This window comes from Podarcis erhardii (genome assembly GCF_964252035.2).
Source record: "Podarcis erhardii genome assembly, chromosome: 4".
NCBI lineage: Eukaryota > Metazoa > Chordata > Lepidosauria > Squamata > Lacertidae > Podarcis > Podarcis erhardii.
The window spans coordinates 60,853,950-60,878,194 of NC_138508.1; the positions used below are offsets into that span (position 1 = coordinate 60,853,950).

Here is a 24,245-nt window from a genome sequence, read left to right on the forward strand (position 1 = left end):
ATGATTTATGACACAATACATGGAAGTAGTTACTCTGAAACACAGAAAGCTCATGCAGGCATTCTGCAGCTATACTAATAGCATAATTCCATATGGCGTTTACTCAGAAATAAGTCCCACTCTGTTCGAGGAGATTGTATTTAGGACTGTAGCCTAAGAAGATGTCTGATAATAAAAACACCATATTAATGATCTTCAGGGGTTAAAGCATTGGGATTTGGAGTGGAGAGGGAACTGCTCTCAGAGCCAGCTCTACATGTGCATAATCAACCAAAAGCACTTGTACAAAAGGAGACCATTGAGCTATTACCTCTTTGACCCAAGAATGTCATGTTGCTCCCATCGGACACGGAGAACACCAGCTCAGAAGTCCTGGTGGAATCACCAGCTCCCTGTTACAGATAAAGCTGCAGCTCCTATTTGAGACCAATTCTCAAGCTGATTGCTGCAGAAGCAACATCTGGACTCTTACAAAGTCTCCAGCCTGGGCCATGCATGGAACTGTCCAGAGTACCACAGATGCCTGGCCTTTGCACATATTGCTAAGGCCATTGCTCAAAACCAAACAGCTAATTCTGCTAGTGCAGCAAATGCAGGTGTGATTTGTACACTGGTTAAAAAGTATGGTATGAGGACATTGAGAAGCAGATTACTGCCTATATAATATAGACTACTGCAGTTGTTGCACCTTTCTTTTTACTGTTTACTCGTGTTTTTCAAGACTTTCTATAACACCAGAATCTTCATACACACACACACACACACACACACACACACACACACACACACGATGTTCAGTAGTCAGTATTTTAAAGTACTTAAGATTGTATTTTAACATTGTGATTTAAACATTCACAATGCACTTCCATACTTTTTCTTTCTTAGTGTAGGAAATAACCAGCTCATGTCCTTAAAATAGATAAAGGTTTTAAAACACTAGTCTACTGATTTCAATTTAGCAGTGATATGTGCAGGACCCAGAAAACCAACTCATTACTTTCTGCATCGTGACTACTCTTGGAAATGGCAGAAACTGTTCAACTCACTTTACAGTGTTAGAAGGCCCAAAAAGAACCTACATTAAGAAGGGATGGGAAGCAGCACTGTTAGCCGATCTTCTCAAAGCAATTTGCTGAGATGTATAAATGCAAAGTTGAATCAGTGAGCAATAAAACAGAAGCAGTCCAAGGAAAATATGGGGTAGGGGGAGTGTTGATTCCACTAACCCAATTAGACATTCATTGCAGGAATGATTAATGCTACCAATAATTCAAAGGCACACACTATTATAAGAACAGAGTAAATTTGGCATTCTAATATACAGTTTGTGCTTCTGTGAATGAGGCTGGATCAGCAATTCCATTACAAGTGCCTTTTAGGGGAATAAAATTATCATAGCTATCTTTTTTCTATGCATTGTTTTGCAAGACTTTTATATTTAAGTCCTACAGAAGGGTATTTGCCAGTGTTCCTCTGAGATTCATAATAGTATGGCACCATGTTTGTAAATAAGAGCAATTTGCAACTACAAAATGGGCACATGACTTAAATTGTAATAGCAAAACACAAGTATAATGAAAGAAGCAAAGAGTCCATATGCCGTACTCCATCCCCTACCAAAATCAGAATGGAGAGAATTTAACCCACCCAAATATGCTGCCTACATTTCCTCCCACCTCATTCTCCTTATTCACACTCCCATCCATAGAAAAGGTATATTAAAAGCTCATGCTTTAGACTGAAAAGAATGTGGCATTTCCACACAGCCCTGAGGGATAGGCACTAATAAATCTGGAGTAACCACCATATTGTGAATGAGCTGAATTCCAGTAAAGAGCAATGGTACTTAAGCAGTCAAAGGGTGATTTCTGTGTAAATGCAACACATTTCCATTGCAGGAAACCTCCCACATCAGTGACAGCATCATTGTTATGTGTCAACAAGAGCCTAACTAAAGCAGAAAAAAGTTAGAAGAATGCTGTTGTTCACGGTGTGCAACAAAAGCACATTCATTGTGCAAGGAACTGTGCAAATGCGCAAGGGATTCATCGTACTCTCACAAAATTAGAATTCTAAAGGTTCTCTAAGAATCCCATTCTTAATGCTTCACACAGGTTTGAAACCTATTTGGGGCTGCAATGAAGATGTAGCCTTCATGTCTAATTCATAATTAAAGGAAAGAACGAATGTTTGGTTTTTTCTTTTAAAGCCTTTTCATTCCTTGGTTCACCATGACAGGCCTGGAAAGCACCACTGCTAATGCCTCCTTACCATCCTTTTCAAAATGCCTATTTGTTTTGGTCCTATAGTGTCCCACAGTGTGTAAACATTTTTTATTATCCTGGGATTATTGCTCATGAAAAGAACTAGTTAGACAGACTTCAAGGCACAAATCCTCTCTTTAGCCAGAGAACAAGATTCTCTAATCATCTGAAGGAAACCAACATTTGCACAGATAACACCAAGGGATTTCCTAACAATATTGAAGGAATAACAGTGAGCATTTAAAAAAAAAAAAATCATTGTTTCCAAATGCAACACTGCAAAGTCTCTGGATTCTTATACCTCAGCCTTGCCCAAAAGGAATCACTTGTAGGCATAAGGGGATAACAGTGTTTTCCTTCCTCTTAAAGCTGTATTGTTTTTCTTTTGGGAGACAGCACAAACCTTGCTTGAACAGTACCAGCAATGAAGGGGTAAGGAGAGAGCTGTGAAAAGAGCTGGATGTGAGAATTCACTGGAGAAGGACCTGCCGCCCAATCCTATGCATCTTTACTCAGAAGTATGTCTGCTCAATCCGGTCAGTCTTACTCCAAGTAAGTCTACGTAAGAAAGCAGCCCTACATAATAAAGTGCTTTAAAAAAGAAACAAACAAATGTAAGTTATAAAAGCAGTGTGTGTGCACTGGGAGCTGTCCTCCAGGTTAAATGATAATGCTGGTACTGGAAAAATGATTTGCTTAACAGAGCTTAGGCGGAAGGATGTTTTACATCTCATCACCGCATTCCACATGACAGAGCTATTAAAATGATAATGCGCAATCAGCTTTCCTCAGTATGAAGTGACTAGCTTGTTTTAGTATATTGCATGGTAGACATGCAGATTAAGGCCAGCGGGCCATTATATTGTATTGTCACTATATACCACTGAAGAGTTTTTAATCAGCAAATCATTGTCACAACATGATACGCTGTTTATGTCTGTCATCTTCTGGACAACATACCAGGTTACTAAGAAAATGTCATTCCCCAGACGCTGTTTGAAAATTCAGGGCTTGTGTTACCCAATGACTCTTTACTGTATCTGGGTCACAGATCATACTGATCATACTAATAAAGTAGTAATATTATTACACTAGCAATGAGCAGTGGAAGATATTCTCTCCCCCACCCCACCCCCGCACTCCCTCAAAGCTGTTGCAAGCAATGCCTGACGTCAGCTTGAAGGGAAAAATTAGAACTAGAATCACCAGCCCTCAAAATAGTAAAATATACATCATACACTGTTTATCTATTTATTTAAAGTATTTTCAGACTGCACTTCATTCAAAACAATCCCATAATGAGGTACAAAGTATAAAAACAAATCACAATAAAATTAAACAAATACATAAAAACCTTATATAACGTTAAGTCCATAATCAAGTACCAGTATAATAAATGAACAAGTCTGACGAGGATAGGCTATTCCACTCCACAACCAATTTAACCAAACACCTAAGTGAAGAAACATGTTTTTAACTGGTGCCTAAAACCTTTCAGAATCAGCACCAGTTGAATTTTTGAGGGAGGGCACTCCACATTTGGAATGTTACTGTAGAGGACACCTCCCATACAAAACTATGCCCAGCTAACAGTACAAGGTATGGATAATCAGCAGGGAAGTCTCTTGAAACCAATAGTGGATAAAACCTAATAGCTGTACAACCTTATACTCCCATCAGCAAAACCGAAGCAAGCCTTACATGTTACATTCTTCTAGCCCCTTGATTCCAAACACATTTACATGCAAGTAATCCCCACTGACTTCAGTGGAGTTTGCTTCCACATGTGTGCTGACAAGCACAGCTGACTACATCCTTAAGCTTCCTTTCTCGAGCATGCGCTAGCATTTCAGTACTGTGAACCACAACATCTATTTTTATTACTGTGATTTAAGAACAATAAAATGTGTATTTCAGTGCTTTCTTACTGTGGGTAGCTGTGTTGTTCCAGTGGAAGGAGACGAAAGGACAAATCAGGGGGAAATATCACACTTTCAAGCAAAATGTTCTAGCATGCAAAACTCACTTTCTAAAACATATGATGCTGATTCTCTATTTTGCATATGCTGTATGTGCCAACAGCTACACTGACAACCACTACTGCACAGCAATAAAAGTTGATCTCACTAAATGCAGGTGGCATTTATCCAAATATAATATGGGAGTGGGCACTGCTGAATAGTTAGGAGAGCTGCCTGCAGTATATACAAAGGCAAAGCCATGGAGACAACCACCTTTTTTGGGGGGGGGAGGCTGCAATTTATTTTAATGCAGGATATAGCTACAGCTATAGATATAGATAGATGGATGTTGTTTTTTACTCTTACAATAGCTTCATCAGTGAGCTGTCAATCATACTTCCCACACATACTGGCTGGTAGAGAATTAATATATACTATAATATAATATATAACAGGGTTGTGTTTTAAGCTACTGACTTCCCTGTGTGTTCATGCATGATGCACCAATTGCCTCATTCATAAACACCACAGTTCTCTTTATTCTTACTACCAGATTCATCCATCTAGGAGGCAGGTTGCAATTTAAAAGTCATTTTGAGTGGTCCAGACGCCCTAAAATGTATCTAGCTTACTGCAATAAATGCCCTTCTGTCCTGCGCATATGCATGCGCATATAGATATATATATATGAGATAATGAGAGAAATATCACTGTGAGGTGGTTAAGACGCAAAACGCTCCCAAAAAATCCAGGCAGAGGTACATTCATATAACGATTCTCTACTGCAACGACATGACCGTGTCGGCCAGCCCTCTGTCACGACAGCAGATTGATTACGAATGGCTATATTACAACCTTTCAAGGCGGAGGTGCTATTGCGGGACCATCGGGGGAAAGCGGGGGGTATATCGTATCACAGAAAGAGAAATAAAATGCAATGCGTGAAGCTCGCCGAGGCCGGCAACTTTCTTCCTGAAGCTGCTTCCGAAGGAGCTCTTTTATGTTTGAAAGGGGTGCTGGTGGTGCAAATCAGGCACAATCCTCAAATCCCTTCCTCCATTAGAAAGGCAGTCAATGATAAACCAGGAGCCGAGCACGGAGGGCAGCGCGACTCGCGCTGCAAAATCTCCCCAGGCAAGGCGCCGTTTGCGCAGCAACATGAGTCGCTGCAGCTCCCCTTGCAACGCACCGTTATCTCCCCCCGTTCACACACACACACACCCACCCTCCCGGGGCGCAAGGCGAGGGGATTAACTGCCGCCCCCGGCGCCCCCCAACCCCTCGCCCAGCCTCCCGAGGCTGCTTCCAGTGTGGGGCTTTGTTTCCATGGCGGGGGACACTCACCCAGAAAACGAAGGAGTAGATGATGAGGAGGGTTTTCAGACACGTTATGACGGGTTTGGTCTCCATTCTCCTCGATGCCATAATACTGAGATCCCGGCTGCTGGCTCTGGGCAGGGGAGGGAGGAGGAGGAGGAGGTGGAGGAGGAGGAGCCGCGGCGGCCGCGGCGGAGGGAGGAGGGGCTCCGGATTGGCTTCGCGCCTCAACCGAGCGGCGCTGCTTCCCGCCGCCTGCCTCTGCTCTTGCTGCGAGGGCTGACAGGCCGAGCTGCTCGCGCGCGCTTCTGGACCGCTGCCGCCCTGCGCCCCGCCGCTTCCCGCAGCCACCCCGAAACGCCACAGCTTGGCATTGTGCGGTCACAGCGGCGGAGAAGGCGGCGGGGGAGGTTCGCAGCGGGCGGAGCGCGGAGAAGGCCCGCGTGTTCCCCTTCACCCCCCACCCACAGCCACAGCCACCCTCTTCTTTTATCGACGTGTTGGGATTCGGGAAGGAAGGGGGCTGAGGGCCAAGAGCAAGGGGGACCCCGGGGTGGCGGTGGCGCGGGAGTCGTGCCTGTTTACAAGCAAAAGATACGCAAGCCGTGGCGCAGAAAGAAGAAATGCGTCTCTTTCTGAGGAGAGATTAGAATGAAGGGGAGGGAGGCGAATGTAGGACGCGCCTGCGAGGGGGGGGTGTGTGTGTGCCGGTGACAATATGGCACAGGGGGCTGGTCTTTTCCGTTTCATTAACGGAAAAAGAAAGAGATTTGTTCATTTGTATTTTAATCCAGACCACACACACAAAGTGATCAATAATAGCAGGGACTTTGCTCCCAGGGGTACAAAGGGGGAAAAGAGGGGCTGGGAAGGTGAAGGAGGAAATAAACTGAGGCACAAGCTGTAATTGTGGCACCTTAAAGGCTAACCAATGTGGTGTGAGCATGATGCATGATGATTTGCAGATACATAAATACTTGACGAGGAGGGGGTGGAGATTGTAGACAGGCAGAGACGAATTCCCATGATTTCTAGCCTTTTCCGTGCTGGTTGGAGCTGATGGGAGCTGTAATCCTTTTCTGTTGATGACCACCTTTAGGATCCTCGGAAGCTGAAATGTCTTTTTCTGATGTCAGTTTTGTATCCATTCATACTTTTGCATAGATATTGGCCATAAATAGAACGACGTTGCTGGCAGATGCAGACATATATCATATTGGAAGATGAGCAGGTGAATAAGCTCTTGATGTTGTGGAAAGCATTTTTAGGTCCTGTAATAGGGCTTCCAGAGTAGATGTGGGGCACAGAGTTGGCATCTGAGTCTACAAAAGTTCTAGTAATTGCTCTTTCTGGCGGGGGGGGGGGAGAGCCCTGCCTCAGGTTGGTCCCCTTTGCAATGAGGGAGGCTCTCACAGTGATTCTGGATCATAGCAGAGGCCAGTGTGTGCTGCCCTTCAGCTCTGCAGCCTTGGTTGGAGCTAAGTGTTTTTTTCTGGAGTTGTTGTTGTTGTTTAGTCGTTTAGTCGTGTCCGGCTCTTCGTGACCCCATGGACCAGAGCACGCCAGGCACTCCTGTCTTCCACTGCCTCCCGCAGTTTGGTCAGACTCATGTTTGTAGCTTCAAGAACACTGTCCAACCATCTCGTCCTCTGTCGTCCCCTTCTCCTTGTGCCCTCCATCTTTCCCAACATCAGGGTCTTTTCCAGGGAGTCTTCTCTTCTCATGAGGTGGCCAAAATACTGGAGCCTCAGCTTCAGGATCTGTCCTTCCAGTGAGCACTCAGGGCTGATTTCCTTAATAATGGATAGGTTTGATCTTCTTGCAGTCCATGGGACTCTCAAGAGTCTCCTCCAGCACCATAATTCAAAAGCATCAATTCTTCGGCGATCAGCCTTCTTTATGGTCCAGCTCTCACTTCCATACATCACTACTGGGAAAACCATGGCTTTAACTATACGGACCTTTGTTGGCAAGGCAATGTCTCTGCTTTTTTTCTGGAGTGAGAAGGAAATTCCCTGCAGATGCTTCTTCTGTGGTCAGTGAATGAGGCCAGACTGGTTTTCCCCATGCTATTATATATTTCCTGGGAAGGAAGGGAGACAGTCTCCCAGTGGCCCCTGGTCCCCTGGCTGAGGACAGAGATCAAAATGTGCTGCCCTTCACCTCTGCAGTCCCAGCACAACAGCTAGTTAGACCAGGCTGTCCCTTCTCACAGGGAGGGTGGAAGAAAACTTCCTGCGGTGACTTTGGTCACACCCACACTATACATTTAAAGCACATTTAGCACACAGCTAAAGCACATGGCTTCCCCCAAAGAATACTGTTAACTAATTTGTTAAGGGTGCTGTAGCCCTCTCAGAAGTATGTAAGGTATGGATGTGACCTACTCTGGTCAGTGGATGAGGCCAGGTTGGTCTCCCTCTGTACAGAAAAGTTGGACATGCCACTTTCATCTACATCTGCCACACACAGTCTTCCACTTCAGCAAATGTCCCTGATAACATTTGAACCCTACATGCACATATAAACAGCATGCCCAGTTGGCTTCAGGCTGGGCACTTGGCACATCCTTTTCCCCAAATGCCATAACCTGAAGTGGCTACATGAAAGGTCCCTTGCAAGGCAAGGTAAAACCATACCTTCTAAACTGTACCCCTCCCACCAAATGGAGAATGATGTGTTTATTTAGAGATGAGGGGGAAATGGCATTCTTCATACAGAATAAAGTCACATTTGCCATTGGTAGTAAGAAAAACTGGATTGTGTGACACAGGGAAAGAATGCATGTGATCTAGTGATCAGGTGGGGGTATAAGTACAGTGGTACCTTGGGTTACATACGCTTCAGGTTACAGACGCTTCAGGTTACAGACTTCAGGTTACGCTAACCCAGAAATAGTACCTCGGGTTAAGAACTTTGCTTCAGGATGGGAACAGAAATCGTGCTCCGGCGGCGTGGCGGCAGCGGGAGGCCCCATTAGCTAAAGTAGTGCTTCAGGTTAAGAACAGTTTCAGGTTAAGAACAGATCTCCGGAACGAATTAAGTACTTAACCCGAGATACCACTGTACTTGCTTTCACCAAATATCATGTTCCACAGAAACTCATGTGTTTAACTAAACTAGCACATGTCAAACAGTTGTAATGCGCTGTTAACATATTACAACTTTTGAGCGACAATCCTGAAGCTACTTACTGTACTTCATACAAGTTAACTTTACTTCAGTAGTAATACTCCAGAATAAGGAGACTGAGAATTACTACAAATTGTTCAGGGTCAGTTGAAACCAAGTTAAAACCAACATTATTGAGCTGCAGTTAATGAACTAGTTGATCTCCACACAGATCAAGTAATTATTTCAGTCATTGCTGTCATTACGGTACAACACAAATGTCAATCAAAACTAGAGCTGGAGTCCAAGTCACTTCACTTTAACTCATAGTAAATGAGAATCAGACATTATACAAAGTAGGACTTTGAGTTGGCATTTATTATCAATGTGTTTGGTAACAGCCAACCCAGTTATTGGAGTGCTAGTTCTTATTTATTAATTTATATAACACTTAATGTTAACACTTTGAAGTGATTTACAAAATATAAAAAATTATTTTACAACATACACAGTAATTTAACTGCACAATAATAACAACACATAACAAACAGTCCCATTAAAACATTAACATAAACATACATATTTAAAATGTACAATAAACTATGGTTAACACAACAGGAAATAGAAATACAACAGGAAATGGAATTTGATTATACTGATATGGGTGTGAAGTAAAGGATATATAACAAGAAAAGAATGATGGAATATAATTTCAATATGTGATCACAGTGGAGAGACTTTTAACATGGATACAGATGGATGAATTTACTATTACTCAATATAAAGACATGTTTGTTGGAATTACTAGAGGCAAAGTTGATATAAAAGAAAATAATCAGTTGACATTTATTACTAATAATAACTATTTGGGATCTCCTCTTAGAATTTTTGTGGGAAAAGGAAATGAATGATTTTGAGATACAGTACTTGGATTTAAAAGAAATATTGTTTAACAGAAAGTGGAGAAGATGAATGTTATGGAGTCAATGTCTTAACTAATATTTTTTAATTATGTAACTGGCAGATAGAAAATCATAAGTCTTTTATTTTTGATTGTTTCTTTTTTATTTTCTTTCTTTTCCTTTTCCTGTCTTCTTCTTGCTTCTTTCTTTTTCTCTCCCCATCGCCCACCCCATTTCTGTTTATTTTCTTTCTTCTTTTGTGTTCTCTGCTCCGGGCCTTTATTAGGGTCCAAGGATTGTGCACTCATGGGGGTTGTAGATGGTTGATAGAGGGACCTTGGGTGGGAGGCAGGGAAATGTTGGTCTCTGAAGATGAGAGGCTGGGAGGCGAAGGAAAAGATCCCAGGTGATAGCTTTTTAAAAAAAGTAGCTTGAAAGTAGAACTATCCCAGTGAAATTAAGATTACACTTTTTTGTTTCTTTCCTGCACTTAAAGCTGTCACTATTCCCCCACTCCTGGAAACATTTTACTTAATCTAAAAAATATATATGCATAAAACATTATTTATTGGAGCTGCAGTAAAGTTTAGCTGCTCTCAGGCTATTAAGCTATCCTTTTTCACTCATTAAACCACAACACATTTCCTCATGCATTATTTAGCATAAAAGCGTGTAACCTCTATTGTTCTTATCTAGGTAAATCATGTTTGTATTCCAATCACTTTTCCTTGAGCTTAGAATTTTCTTCATCTACATTTTACCCAAGGACAGCAGGATTGCACCACTTTCCCATTTGCTCAAGAACGCTACCTTGTTCTGATAACAATAAGTTAGTGTTTTTGCTTACCGTTCCAACTCCATGTTTTCTTTACAACCAGCTCTCTATTAACTCCCTTTTTTTCTCACCTTGTGTTCCATAGTGTGCTCTCTTCCTTCTGCAACGCCACAAGCTTCTCTGAATACCCACTCTGCTTTTCTCTATCCACTTCACAGCAAAGCTCTATGCTTGCTTGTGTTACATGGCTAGTTCAAGTAAACACCGGGGGGAGGGGAGACGGGACACATTGAGGATGAACATACCAGCTCTTCCTGCTGGTCCCCCAATTGCCAATTCAGTGGTCTTCTATAAGCTGGAAAGCAACAGTTTCAGGCAGTAAGCCTTTTGTATCTATGGAGGTCCTCCATGCATTTAAGAACCCCGAAATATCAGGATTACGGTATATGATGCTGGCATCCTTGCATCCTTATTCCCTTTGATACGAAGAGGCGATCCTTAGACCGCCCACCCAACCCTCTCCTTACATTATGCTGGTAGTTTGGTAACTGCTGCAGTGCAAAATATTATTTGAGAAGTCCAGGAATGTCCTGCTGCTGCTAACTTCTTCAGCACTGCCTTTCCTGGAAACTGGGCCACACATTTTCAATGAATTCCAATGTCACACATGAAATCTATGTAGAACCTGTTGACACAGGCTAGCAAATGTAACAATAATGTAGTGCCCCCCCCCCCCGGAGTAACCCTGCTACCATCTCTTGCAGCAGAAGCATCAAAAAGAGTCTTGTGGCATCTTAAAGACTAGCAAATGTATTGTGGAACAAGCTTGGGGGAGTATAGTCTACTTCAGACACATGACATATTATCCTGAGTTACAGGTGTATATGTATGTGGGATCCAACAATGTAGTTCCTCTAGGGCAAAAGCTGTGCAACAGAACTTTCCCTCCTCTACGAACAAATTTCTGTAGGTCAGGCAATTGTTAAAAGCCTAGGAAGCATGCCAGAAAACAAGTTTTCAACCTTAATTCCACAGTGTTTTCTGTCTGAGAGACTGGGGACGTAGTGTGGAAACAATGTGTGCAGGCTGAGGAGGGTGAATCTCAGAGGGGTGAGAAGACCTGCAACAAGGGCTTAATTTGTGTGAAAGCTAACCAAGGTCTGGAGCCTAGGGATTATAACATTTTGTTAGAAGCAGTATTTATCTGCACGCCTTGTATATGATTGCCAAGGATTTGAGAATACGCCTTTAACTGCTATTGAATAAACCAACAGTTCCACCTGTGAGGAACTAGCATAAGATGGTATTAAGAAAAGTAGTACTGATAAAGGAAAGCTTGTACAAATGATGTGAAGCTGCTATCAAAACATCTCATTGAAAGCTACACTTAGAACATAGCTAAATTACAGACTTACCTGGTTTAATAGGCCTTGTCTCTTGCCAAGAAACTCCAGGAACAGTGATTCTGTGAGAAGAGGCAGGGACTTAACAAAATTTTCAGCAACCCTTTGGGGGCATCTATGACAGATGAAGTAGTATGAAACCAGTGAATGTTTGTGGTGCAGATATACCCCTTCTGAAAGAAATATTTTGCAGTTCTGCTTTCATAACAATTATCTTTTCGCATGATTTTTTGCTAAAACTGTTCTTCATATGGAAAACATGTAGCGTGGAGGTGACGGTAAAGAGACAACAGAGGATGAGTATGGATTTCATTTCTATATACTGGAAAGATGGGATCCAGATCTCTGACCAGTTCCTTCTTAGGCTCTGCCAAAAAGGAAATCAGTGCCAGCTTCACCACACACGCTACCCTTTCCACTGGCAAATCATGCATTCAGAAAGAGGAGTGTGGGAGAATACATGTGAATCAGCTCAGAGGCACCTGGAGATGCTTTAATGTGATGTGCATAGCTCAGAAATCAAAGTGTTTGAAAGGTAAGGAATTCAAAGCCTCAGACGGCTGTGTACAATTGCTCAAGATTGCTGTTATAAGTGAAATTATCTAAGGTGGCTAGGAATGATGACAGTGCCCCATCAGCTTCTGAGAAATTCATGATTCATGTTACCAAAATGTACAAAGCTGGAACAAAAGGTGGAACAACCTTTGGAACATCTTCAGACATATTCAGACAAGACAGAGAAGTTACAGTACAAAAAACATAAATAATAAAGATCAGGTGCTACAAACATCTGAGGTTCTGCTGCTGTAAAAAAGTAACTGTACCCCATCACTTCTGTCCTAAAAACACCAATGTTACATTGTTCTGTCGCAACTCCTTTTCATGGAATGTACACAATTTATTGGTGTGAGCAAAGTGTCTCTTTGTTCAGTCGACTTTCAACATAATCCATTTGCTCTGGGGGATAGCAGAAGAAGCAAGAAACTGAAAATACGACGTTTTTCCTTCCATAGGGATGGATCAAAAGGCAAAGTCAGATTTCAGGATGTGGCAATGTATCCATTTGGTCCTTACTGCAAGATATGGCACCCACCTAATAGCCACAATCCCCAGCAGAATCCTCTTTACACAATATGGCATGTGTTTTTACTGTCAAGACTTAGAATGGAAGAAATAGCCAGAGGTAAGAAGATGACAACAAGGAATGTGTTGATGTTGCAACAAAATGCATTCCACACCTGGTGCTCATGCTATTGCTTTTTAGGTGGATGGAGTGAAGATCTTTTTGTTCTCCAAAGCCTCATAATTTTAATTATAGTGGTAGATCACTTTTACTGTTTTTAGAACGTTGCACTAAGTTATTCCCCTTACTGGGTTTATGTTGGTTTTAAATTGTTTTTTTAAAAATATATTTTATTTGGGTTTTAAACATAAATGCAAAAATAAAAACAGCATAACATATATCATAACATCTTTTCTTGACATCTATGGACTCCCTCACGCCTCCCGCTCTCATCTGCATCATTTTCAATTCTTGCCAGCAATCTATCATCTTGTTTACACTCTTGTGTCAAATTCATTTAAATATAATCTATAAATTCTCCAATAGGTTTATAATTTTTCCTCAAATTTACTTATCATCTTAATTCCTTCTATTTTAGTGGTGCACAATTATTTATGATCTAGCATCCTTTCTTAACATTCAAACAAATTACAGTATTTTTTTAAATAAATCTTGAATTTCTTCCAATCTTCTTCGACCCTCTCCTCTCCCAGGTCTCGGATTCTGCCAGTCATCTCAGCTAGTTCCATATAGTCCATCAGTTGCATCTGCCACTCTTCCAGTGTGGGTAGTTCTTGGGTTTTCCAATTCTTAGCGATGAGTATCCTTGCTGCCATTGTTGCATACATAAAAAATGTTCTGTCCTTCTTTAACACCTTCTGGCCGACAATGCCCAGAAGGAAGGCCTCTGGTTTCTTGGTAAAGGTATACTTAAATACCTTTTTCAGCTCATTATATATCATTTCCCAGAAGGCCTTCACCTTAGGGCAGGTCCACCAGAGGTGAAAGAATGTTCCTTCATTTTCTTTACATTTCCAACATTTATTATCAGACAAATGGTATATCTTGGCAAGTTTAACTGGGGTCATGTACCATCTATATATCATCTTCATTACATTTTCCTTCAAAGCATTACATGCAGTGAAGTTCAGCCCAGTGGTCCACAACCTTTCCCAGTCCTCAAACATAATATTATACCCAATGTCCTGTGCCCACCTTATCATAGCTGATTTAACCATTTCATCTTGTGTATTCCATTTTAACAGTAAGTTATACATTCTTGAAAGTACCTTAGTTTTTGGTTCCAACAATTCTGTTTCCAATTTCGATTTCTCCACCTGAAACCCTAGCTTTTTGTCATTTTTAAAGACTTCTTTAATCTGAGCATAATGTAACCAGTCTCGCACTTTGTCCTTCATTTTAGGTTTTAAATTGTTTTTAGCTGTTGTGCTTGCATTGGTTTTAGCTGATTTGATTTATTTATATTCTGTTTCATTTGATTTTATCATTTAAATTCTGCATTGTATTTTGCATTTTAAATGGTCTGCAAACTTCCCAGAGAACTCAGTTATAGGTATGGTATCTTACTGTAGCAAATAAATAAATCCTAAATGGCTTCAGTCCTGTATACCTGAAGGAGCATCTCCATCCCCAGACACTGAGATCCAGTGCTGAGGGCCTTTTGGTGGTTCCCTCATTGTGATGTTACAGGGAACCAGGCAGAGCAGCTTCTCAGTAGTGGTGCCCACCCTCCCATCAGATGTCAAGGAAATAAACAACTATGTTTAGAAGACATCTGAAGGCAGCCCTGTCTAGAGAAGTTTTTAATGTTTGATGCTTTACTGTGTTTGATGTTTTAATCTATTGGAAGCCGCCCAGAATGGCTGGCACAACTCAGTCAGGTGGGCAGCTTATAAATAATATATTATTTTTGTGAGAGTCATAGTTAAGGACAGTTGTGAAATAGAACACCATGTTCAAAATAAGTTGAATTTTATTCTCTGAGCATCTGGGATGGTCTAGATAAGGAGCCCTAGCAAGCATGGCCAATAGCCAGAAATGATGGGTGCTATAGTTCAACATCTGGAGGGCCAAAGATTCCCCACATTTGGCCTAGATCTAGAAAACGTCTCAACTCTCACACCTTTCTACATAATTCTTCTGAATTATTTTCTTTCCCTTTCTCTCTCTCTCTGGTTAGAGAGTCACCAGAGGAATGCTCATGATTAGGCCTTGCAGAACCACTTGGAAAGGACAGCACTACACTGTAGATCTGAATAATTTCATTCACAGCCGTAAGGAGTCACAAGAAGTGTATCCCATTCAAGTTCGGCCAGTTTATCGCCCCCTCAATCAAATGGTGCAATTCCTAAAGTAAGTCCTTTCACTTGTGAGATACTTACAAATAGCATTTTGGTGGGGCTGTCAGATGATACTTATTATGCCATTCATGAGGCATGCTAGCTCAGCAGGAAGCAGCCACCAGTTAACTGGTATCTTTACAAAATAAGGAAGCGACTCTCCCTCTATTGCAGAGCTTTCCACTATAAATTCATCAGCATTTTAATGTGCATGTCTCCTACTGTGTGCAATCTTGCCTAACATACCTATTTTATAAGCTACTTCCTTTAATATAATGCATTCCTGTATTTTCATTTCAGTAACATATGCATTAGCATTAATATTCCCCTTAATATATGCATTTTGTACACTTATTTTTGGTTGGAAAACTGCATTACAAAGTTCAGAGAAATGTGAATTTTTAAGATAGCTGCATTTCAGTTCATATATTGTTTCATTAATTGGGTTCATATTATGTAGACTGACTGAATTTCTCCCCCGGCCGCCACCACCACTTACAGCTTGCAAGTATTGAATGCCCTAGCAGTGTCCTTTCAGTCCCTAAAAGGGAAGTGTTTTATTTGTAATTTAGATCACTGCATAAGTGCAATCACCTTCTACTTTCAGAACACTTCTAAGTGGACCTTGAGGAAACCTAAACCCTTACATAGATCCTATCCCAAGGGAAGAATTTACAGATAGATACTGTGACCAGTATCTTGCATCCTGGGCCCCAATTATTCCCGGAAGGGTCAAATATGTGCAGCATCCAGTGGTAGCATCAGAGTATACAGATCTTCATGTTTGTTCTCACATCTATAGTTCTCTCAGTCAAGACACATATGTGATTCTGGGGATTTACCAAAACAGGCACGACTATCTCTGAGATAAATACATCAGGTAAAAGAGACACATTAGCACATTTCAGTTAGTGTTGGGTTGCTTTTTATCAGTTTGTAGTATAACAGAGCTATTCCTCCTGCTTTCCACTGGGAAGAGCCTATTAAAGGACAGTCTGCTTAATTAGATTTTTTATGTGATCTAGGAAGAGGGTGCAGCTCTAGCATTGGTGACTATATAAACTAGTTTAGTCCAATGAAAAGGGAGACGCAAGACCCACCCATACTCCACTTCATCTGCATTTTGCTGCCTTTACACTTTGCTGAGCTCATCTCTTCACCCCTCTACCTCCCATTAAGAAACAGCAGCATGACAGAGCAGAGTTGAGATGAACATTGTCGCCGCACCATACCATCTGCTATTGTAAGTATCTAAACATCCTAACTTGTTATACAGGCTGCTGTCCAATAACCCATTTAAGGAGACATGTCTGGAGAAAACTACGATCTTCATTTTACTAAATTTAAGAGTCAGCAAGTTATCTGTACAATAGGCCATAAAAGCACACAGTCATAATTGCAGAACTGCTTTAGTTAGAGACAGAAGACCAGTGTTGTCTGCACAATACATTGAAGGACTTCTAGACTTGGACAATTTGAGTGAGTAAAAACCAGGTGACAAGCAAGCTACAATCAAATCATTCTGGTATAGATTAAATAATGTAGAAACAAGTATACAGCCCTGGTGAACACCCTAAATAGCAGGAATGGGTCTGGTTCAATTACTCTCCAACCCACATCTCACCAGGCTCATAGTTTTCTCATACAGGTATATAATAAGATAAAGCAACCTTTTATCAATAGAATAAATGTATAATATAGCATATAAACTATCCCTTGGGACTGAATCAAATGCAGATCTCAAATCTATACTGGCAGCAGCATATAATCCATTACCAAAAAAGCGCATTTATTTCTCAACTATATTGATAAAATTTTGTCACTGAGGAAGGAAAGCATAATAAAACTGACTGTTTGACTTTATAATTTCTGACTGATCTTCAGTCCCATGGAACTGCAGACTATCCACCACCATACAGTGAGGAGGGATAAAATAAGCATCCCTTTTCCCTTCCCTGAAGTAAAATTTGGAGGGTTCAGAAGTCTACCAAAGGGAATTATATCAACTACATTAGAGACAAAAAGCAATATGCAAATTAAATTTATCCATCATAATCTTTATTATGTAACAACATTGCGTATCCTCAAGAAGATCTACAACCCCAAAATAGTGTGTCCCCCACATGTACCTCCCCAGTTTCTTTGCTTTTAGAACATTCCCAAAGGACTCCTGCATCAGACTCCAAGGTGCTTCCAAGAAATCTACAAATCCCCCCTACCATTTTTGTTCTCTAGCCAACAGCATTTGAAGGCCACACTGTCTGTCAACATGGAGATTCTATTCAGCCACCATACTTAATAGCCATGATAGACCTGGTCCCTATTAACTTGTCAAAACAGCTTTAAACATCCCTAAGCCATTGGCCAGCCCCACATCTTCTTGCAATGAATCTATTTGTGGATTATGTTCTGTGGAATGTTTTTATCTCCTCTGAATCAACTGTCCATCAGTTTTGTTCTGTGTCTTCAAGTCCTAGTTGTTCAGTAAGTTTTGCAGCCCCTTTGCATAATCAGAGGCATCTGAGAGAGGAGTTTCTACGTCATAATCTATGACTGCTTTATGCGACATGTTCATTGTAGTGCAGAATAGTATAGTACATATCATTTGTTACAACACTTTTAGGGGAGGATCCTAAAGCAATTCCAAAAGGGAATGGGACTTCCAGTCAAAGCGGGTGGGGATCCTGACATTTGGAATGTACTCTGGGTGAAATACCTTTAAAAACCAGTTTCTATGCAAAGTTGCAAAACTACAGGGAAAAGTCGTAACACAACCTGAGAAGGTTAAGTACATGTTCACACAGCACCCATTGCACACTACATGACATGTCTATATGTACCCATCACAACTCTCATCCTCCATATGAAGTTGTGGGTGCTTGTGATCAGAGGTGAGGTTGTACAGTTTCATTTAGCAGTCTCGAGAGGTAATAAAGGAATTAGAATCCTGAGCCAAAACTGCACCAGAAATTATTGATAGTCGGTTGCTCCTTTACTTTCAAAAGAGCAAATGAACTGTCTGCTATGCATTTTTCGGCATGTGGCAAAAAGCAAGTTAAACTTCACATACAGATAGCTGCAGGCTGTGAGAAAATTAAACCTGCCAAGGGAATCTGCCTCATAGGCCACATTTCAAAAGCAAAATACAATGCCACAATAAAGTCAGTGTTTCCACTGTAATGATATCTTTGCATCCTCTTGGAGTTTTTGTTACTGTGGTTTTGGCTGTAGGCATTTTGAGAATATGTGGGCTGTATGAAAATATAAGGAGACAGAGACTATCCCTGAGCTATTCATACCAGATGAAGCATTTTATTTTTTATAAAAAAAAAAAATCTGCCAAAACAGCCAATTCATATCCTTGTGACAGTGCAACAGTTTAAACTGCTTATAATTATAATAGCAGTAGCAAGTTACACTTGGTGGACTTTAAAGCACCCAAAAACCATTTATGTAGCACCTCTGTGGAAACAGGAATGGACTGCTGCAGTGATCAATTTAGGCTTTACTTCTTGTCACCTCCATTGCTGAAATCCTCTAATTGGCCAGATGCACCATAAACATGCAGCAGCATTGAACTTTGTGGAGATCTGCCCCATGCACCTTCAACAGCAAGTTGCTTCTATCCTCATGAGCCTTTAGTGATGAATTTACTTCAGCCTCCCTGCCTTAGAAGCTTGATGGCTGAGTCGCATTCAGAATGCTGTCAACAGGATGCAGAGGAAAAACAAGGAGCAACGAGAAACACTCTTTAGTGCACAAACATTTGTTCCTAGAGTGATAAAGTACAAAAGAGGACAGGGCTCCTCTGGTCATGCGCCTGCTTAAATTCCCTGCTCTAAACAGCTATTAAAGGGGCTAGTGCCTTATCCTTGTCTGCTTCTGTCCACTGACATTCTTAGGAAGAGATGCATTCCTACCCAACTCTCTTCTCTGCAGTCTATTTGCCAGAAGTCCCAGCTGCCTCCCAGTGAGCATCCATGTTTGGAAAGGTGACATACTGGGAGTTGCTGAATAGCTGTTGGGTTTGGCCATGGTAAGCAGTCTGGACTGAAGTGAGACGGGAACCAGGAGCCCAGAATGCTGAGTAGTTAAGATCAGAGGACAAAAATGAGAAAGCAAGACCAGAGAACAATCCAGGAGTCAGGTTCAAACACCAGTCGGAATCAGAGGGTAAACCAAAGGCAGGTCCAGAGAACATGCCAGGAGTTGAGATTGAAGAGTAATCAGTAGCAGACGACAACAGCATAAGCAGCATTGCAAAAAAAGAGCAAAGAATCAGGACTAAAGCATGTACAGGACCCCAAAGGCATACCGAAATGCAGTAAGACTTTTCACTGTCTTCCAGTGAGACAGGAAGGAGCTAAATGGTCCGTCTGGGTGGACGGAGCTACAATTATCTTTCCTGAGAGGCTGCCATTGCACAGCACTCCATAGAGGGCAAAATTCTCCACACCATCATTACTCCTTGATGGGGGGCCACCAGGTATCTCTGCATGTTTGCAGGCATGACTGTAGGGCCTTCTTTATTAAATAAATTGCTCTTTTTTCCAGTACTCCACACATGGGGACAAGAGTATTGGCCTGCTGTGAGAATTACTGATAAAATGAATGTGAAGTGCTTTGAGCATTCAGGAAAAGAGGTTTGGCTATTATAATTAAAAATATTCAACAAAGGATCATCACAGATATACTGAAAGAAACATAAGGAAAATAATGAGGGGTATTGTTAAAAGTTTCACATCCACCATACTTTTATTTTCGTTTCTCTGAGCACTAACCTCTGGGAATTATTTTTCTATCAAAAATACTATTTTTATCTTATTGCTTCTTCATTGCTCATCTGTATTCATCTTTGGTTTATTCTATGTAATGAATTCATGACAAGCCTCCAAGGCACAATAATACTGTGCTCATCTCCCACAGCTTCCATTCAGGGCTCACCATTTGCTTTGCTAACTTCAAATTAGGCTCACTAAAGTGAGGACAAAAAAAATTATCTCAATTTTTTATTGATGGGGAAGCGGCTTTGACTTGAGTAAGTGACTCACTGACTTGGCAGTGAGCAGATACTATAAGTAAGTAAGTAAGTAAGTAAGTAAGGCCATTGGTTAAGTTGAGGTGCTCCACCAGGACAGCAAGGATGAGTTTAACCTGCAAAGCTTAAGTTAACTGTGAAGCTTAGTTGCTACTGGTTTTATGGACTTGGAAATCCCATTCTCCACGTAATGTTGATAACTGATTAACAGAACTTCTAGAACTGGCATCCTGACAGCAAGTGACATATCTCACAAATTTAATGGCAGGTGGGATACCTTTCTGGAGAGCTTTCTTTACAACAGTAGTCTCCAAACAGCAGCTGTGATTTAGTACTCTGGTTCCTTGCTCAATTGATGTAGGAAAAAAGGACCTTCCACTACCTTCTTGCTTCCCTTTCATCTTCATCTGTCTTGTTCTTTATCTTTCTACTTATCCACTTGAAAAGAGCAAACTTTCTTTTCAGTAATTCCAGAGCCATAAGGACTGTAGCAAGAAGGACATTATTTATTATTTGAAGCTTCTGTACTTCCTAAAAGCTTTGTATCACCCAACAAGAAGATAGATTTGCTTTGAAATTTTTGGATTAACTTGGTTATTCCACTTCTATTTCATTTTTATTATCATTTATTGTTTTATATCATAAAAAGTCTTAATAAATCTAGAGACATTAATAAAGTAATGAGGCAGAACCTTGCTAATAAGGAGGCAGTGCAGGATGTCAGCGAAGAACATTCTTTCTGATTACATTTTAGGAAAGCAAAACTATAGAAAACTGTATAAAATAAATATATGTCTATGAACACACTATACTAACTGCATCCAAAATCACAGAAAAACTAATATACCACCATCACTACTGTCAGTTATAATATATTTGCAGTTCATTCCTGAGAAGTAAATCCCTCTGAACTTAAGTGTGAGCTACTAAGTGAGCTTTGGTCTGCAGCCTTAATATAAGAATCTAAAAGGTATATTTCAATTGTGTCATTCAGAACCTCCCCCCCCCCATCAGCAGGCAAATATGACAGCTTTCGAGAAAACTGCAGCAGTTTCCACAGTACACAGCTCCAGGACACATTTATGAGATCAATTCTACTATTGCCTGCCTTTCTGACTCATCCATTTTTTAAACTGTAACCATTTTAGGGGGCTAATCAATATGTAGGATGGGGAAGAAAAAAGCTGCTAGATAATGAAATGCAGCTGCAGTGTTTAAGAGATAGAACAGATGCAGAATGAAAGTATGACTGAAACTTCCATTTCTGTTAATTAATTATCATTGCTTTGATCTTGTTTTTTAGAGAGAAAGAGAGACTTCGTGGACCAGAATGGTGCATGCTGGTAAGGAATCTTTTCTCTTGGCAGAAATCCAAGGATCAAAATGTAGGCTTCAGCAGCTGTGGTGAGTAATCTGTCAGCAGGGACACCATGACAGCCTAGAAGAGAGAATTAATAAATATATGAAATAACCAGCCACACTGGGAAATGGTGCTGCATACATATTGTTAATTTACAACAGTGCAGGAAAATGCAAAGTTTTAATAAAAAAGGTCACATTGATCTTGCTGTTTATTAATTTATACTAGGGGTGGTGAACCTCAGGCCAGGACCCTGAATGCAGTTCCATGGGCCTTTGGGACGCTCGCTAGGCTCAACAGCTGAGGGAGTTGAATATGTTTAGCCAGCAGAAGACTAAGAAGTGATATGATAGCTATCTTCAAATATCTGGGCTGTCACATGGATGATGGGGCAAACTTGTTTTCTGCTGCTCCAGAGGGTAGGACTCAAACCGATGGATTCAAATTGCAAGAAAAGATATTCCTACTAAACATCAGGAATAACTTTCTGGCAGTAAGAGCTGTTCAACAGTGGAACAGACTCCCTCGTAAGGTGGTACACTCTCTCTGTTTGGAGTTTTTTAAACAGGTTGCATCTGTCAAGGATTCTTTAGCTGCGATTCCCGCGTTGTAGGGCGATGAGCTCCCTTACAATTCCACAACTCTATACTGTGATATCCCTCTCCAAACCACACCCCCTCAGTGACTCTGCCCTGCACTCTCCCTGAGTGTTTTGGCCTGGCTGGAATGAAATGTGGCAATACCTCTTGCATGCCTTGATGAATGATGAAAACATACATGCATCTGTACATGTGGGTCGGTGTGTCTAGAAACCTCTGACTTCTGTGTAGCTGGAATGTAGCCTATGTTCCAAACCTAAGAGTTGCCCCCATTACTCTTCCCCCATTTGCCTCTAGCCTCACCCACCATTTGGCAAGCAGTCTCGGGAAGGTTCCCTACTCCTGGTTTACACCACGGGTGTAGATCAAAATAAGATGGCTTTGGTGGTGTTCCTCTAACAGGTACAAAGACCACTGAGATCAACAGTGGGCCCCTCAACAGTCTCTAGACCTTGCCAGGTGCCTGACCCACCCGCTACTAGAATTGGCAAATTAAACACATGAGTGAGAATTATGCTTGCCTTTTAGGATGGCCCAGTCCTTTGAACTGCTGTGCTAGCAAGCATTTAACGTCATAGGACGGAGTGCAAGAACTGCAGTGCAGTGTCACTGTCTGCCATTATTATACCAGCATGTTGATGAGACTACTGTTGCAACAGCCACCGCTGCCCAATGCAGCCCAGTCAGTGAAACACTAGCAAGCCAGTGAAAGACCTGAGCAAGTGGCTCAGATATAAGTGGTGTAACTGGGATGGTAACCAGCAGGACTAGAGAGATCTTATATACCATCCTGAAAAGCCTTTTAGTCAGTACTACTGAGTCGGCTAAATCAGCACAGACCTAGAATTTCATATATATAGGCAAGCGGACATCAGGGCAGTTGTAAATGTCAGGTGGATAACAGATTGGGGTTATTTCCCCTGCAGCACACAGAATGCCTTCTTTATGCCATGAGATTTTTGACGCCTATCGGATCAGAGTGCCCATATACCATAACTATCCATTTCCTGTTTTCAGCCTCTTGGAAAACCAGCGACTGTGGAGAATAAAACACTTCATCATCAACTTCTTCTGGCTTTCTGGGTAAGCAGTGTAAAAATGTCCAATCAGCAGCAGCCACTTTTGCAGTCTAAAGATGGATGGAGATGGAGAGAGAGAGATTTGAAACTGAATGCCAAAACATGCTAACAGATGACCACACACAAAGTTGAAAAGTTGAAATCATGCATGTATCCCTTAAAATTACTCTTTCTCAAAAGCCCTGATTTTGGCAGCATTGTGCGGGTCATGCTAGGGTCTAACAAGCTGAAAGAATTGTGTGAGTATTCTACTTCTGGTTTCTTTGTCCTCTCTCTACGGTTTATGGTAATTGCTCTCTTGCTCACTGCTGTGTCAGCCATGAGCCGCCTCTTTTTAAGCTGTGTGCTTTCCTCTTTGCAGTCTGATTAGGTACCAAGGAGTCTTTATCCCCTTTGCTTTCTCTGTGTACTCACGTTTCATTTTCTTTAAATGCCAAAAAATTACACAAAACATTAAAAATAATAGAAGCACTGAGTATACATAAACCTTCTTATGCAATTTATGCACACTGACGTACATCATTAGTGGTGGGCTAGAAAACAGCCAGATATGTTTATGTAATTGTTTTTTCCTAGGCCCAATACATATATTACTGTGGCAACACACTATTAAAAAATAACCAAACAAAACGTGTTTCAGCTTTATACCATCTTATAAATGTATCAGATCACAGAGCATCACATCATTACTTCCCACGCATGCCCCCCCCCCATCCATCAGGCATTGGAAGGAATTGTGTGAGGAAAATATGAATCCCTGTGACCCATGTGTCTGGAGTAAATAATAAAAGAATCAGCTGGATGTACAGATTCAAACTGTGGTGCTAAACTCACTCTCCAGCAGGAGAGAGCCCTCAGTAGCAGATTTTAAATCCACAACAGTCAAGCAGCTGCATAGCATTAGGAATATAGGTTATTAGACCCTTTTATCCTGTTTAGTCTGCTTGCAAACAGTGCTTCACTCTTTCTATTCATTTTTCAATGAACAGACCACACACTGCTGAGTAAAGTTA

At 41.2% G+C, this 24,245-nt stretch overlaps 2 protein-coding genes and 1 long non-coding RNA gene across 4 annotated transcripts in view; 1 reads left to right on the plus strand and 2 right to left on the minus strand.

Annotated features, from left to right (window-relative positions):
* The window catches only part of TSPAN7 (tetraspanin 7), a 77,479-nt gene extending 71,693 nt beyond the window's left edge, over positions 1-5,786 (minus strand). The window contains exon 1 of the mRNA XM_081858917.1: positions 5,570-5,786. Coding sequence (XP_081715043.1) covers positions 5,570-5,650 — 81 coding nt within the window. The 5' untranslated portion in view covers positions 5,651-5,786. The remainder of the gene's footprint in view (positions 1-5,569) is intronic.
* A 2,827-nt stretch (positions 5,787-8,613) lies between these two features.
* LOC309340253 overlaps positions 8,614-24,245 on the plus strand; it is a 42,241-nt gene continuing 26,609 nt past the window's right edge. The window contains exons 1-7 of one of the 2 annotated variants that reach the window (XR_014155885.1): positions 8,614-12,730; positions 12,767-13,117; positions 14,220-15,169; positions 16,182-16,399; positions 19,711-19,879; positions 21,498-21,537; positions 23,171-23,236. This is a non-coding gene — a long non-coding RNA (uncharacterized lncRNA). Of the gene's footprint in view, positions 12,731-12,766; positions 13,118-14,219; positions 15,170-16,181; positions 16,400-19,710; positions 19,880-21,497; positions 21,599-23,170; positions 23,237-24,245 lie in introns of both variants that reach the window. The other variant, XR_014155886.1, reaches the window with a different exon arrangement.
* OTC (ornithine transcarbamylase) overlaps positions 21,524-24,245 on the minus strand; it is a 33,719-nt gene continuing 30,997 nt past the window's right edge. Inside the window, exons 9-10 of the mRNA XM_081858907.1 lie at positions 23,145-23,282; positions 21,524-21,632 (exon numbers count right to left, since the gene is read on the minus strand). Coding sequence (XP_081715033.1) covers positions 21,573-21,632; positions 23,145-23,282 — 198 coding nt within the window. The 3' untranslated portion in view covers positions 21,524-21,572. The remainder of the gene's footprint in view (positions 21,633-23,144; positions 23,283-24,245) is intronic.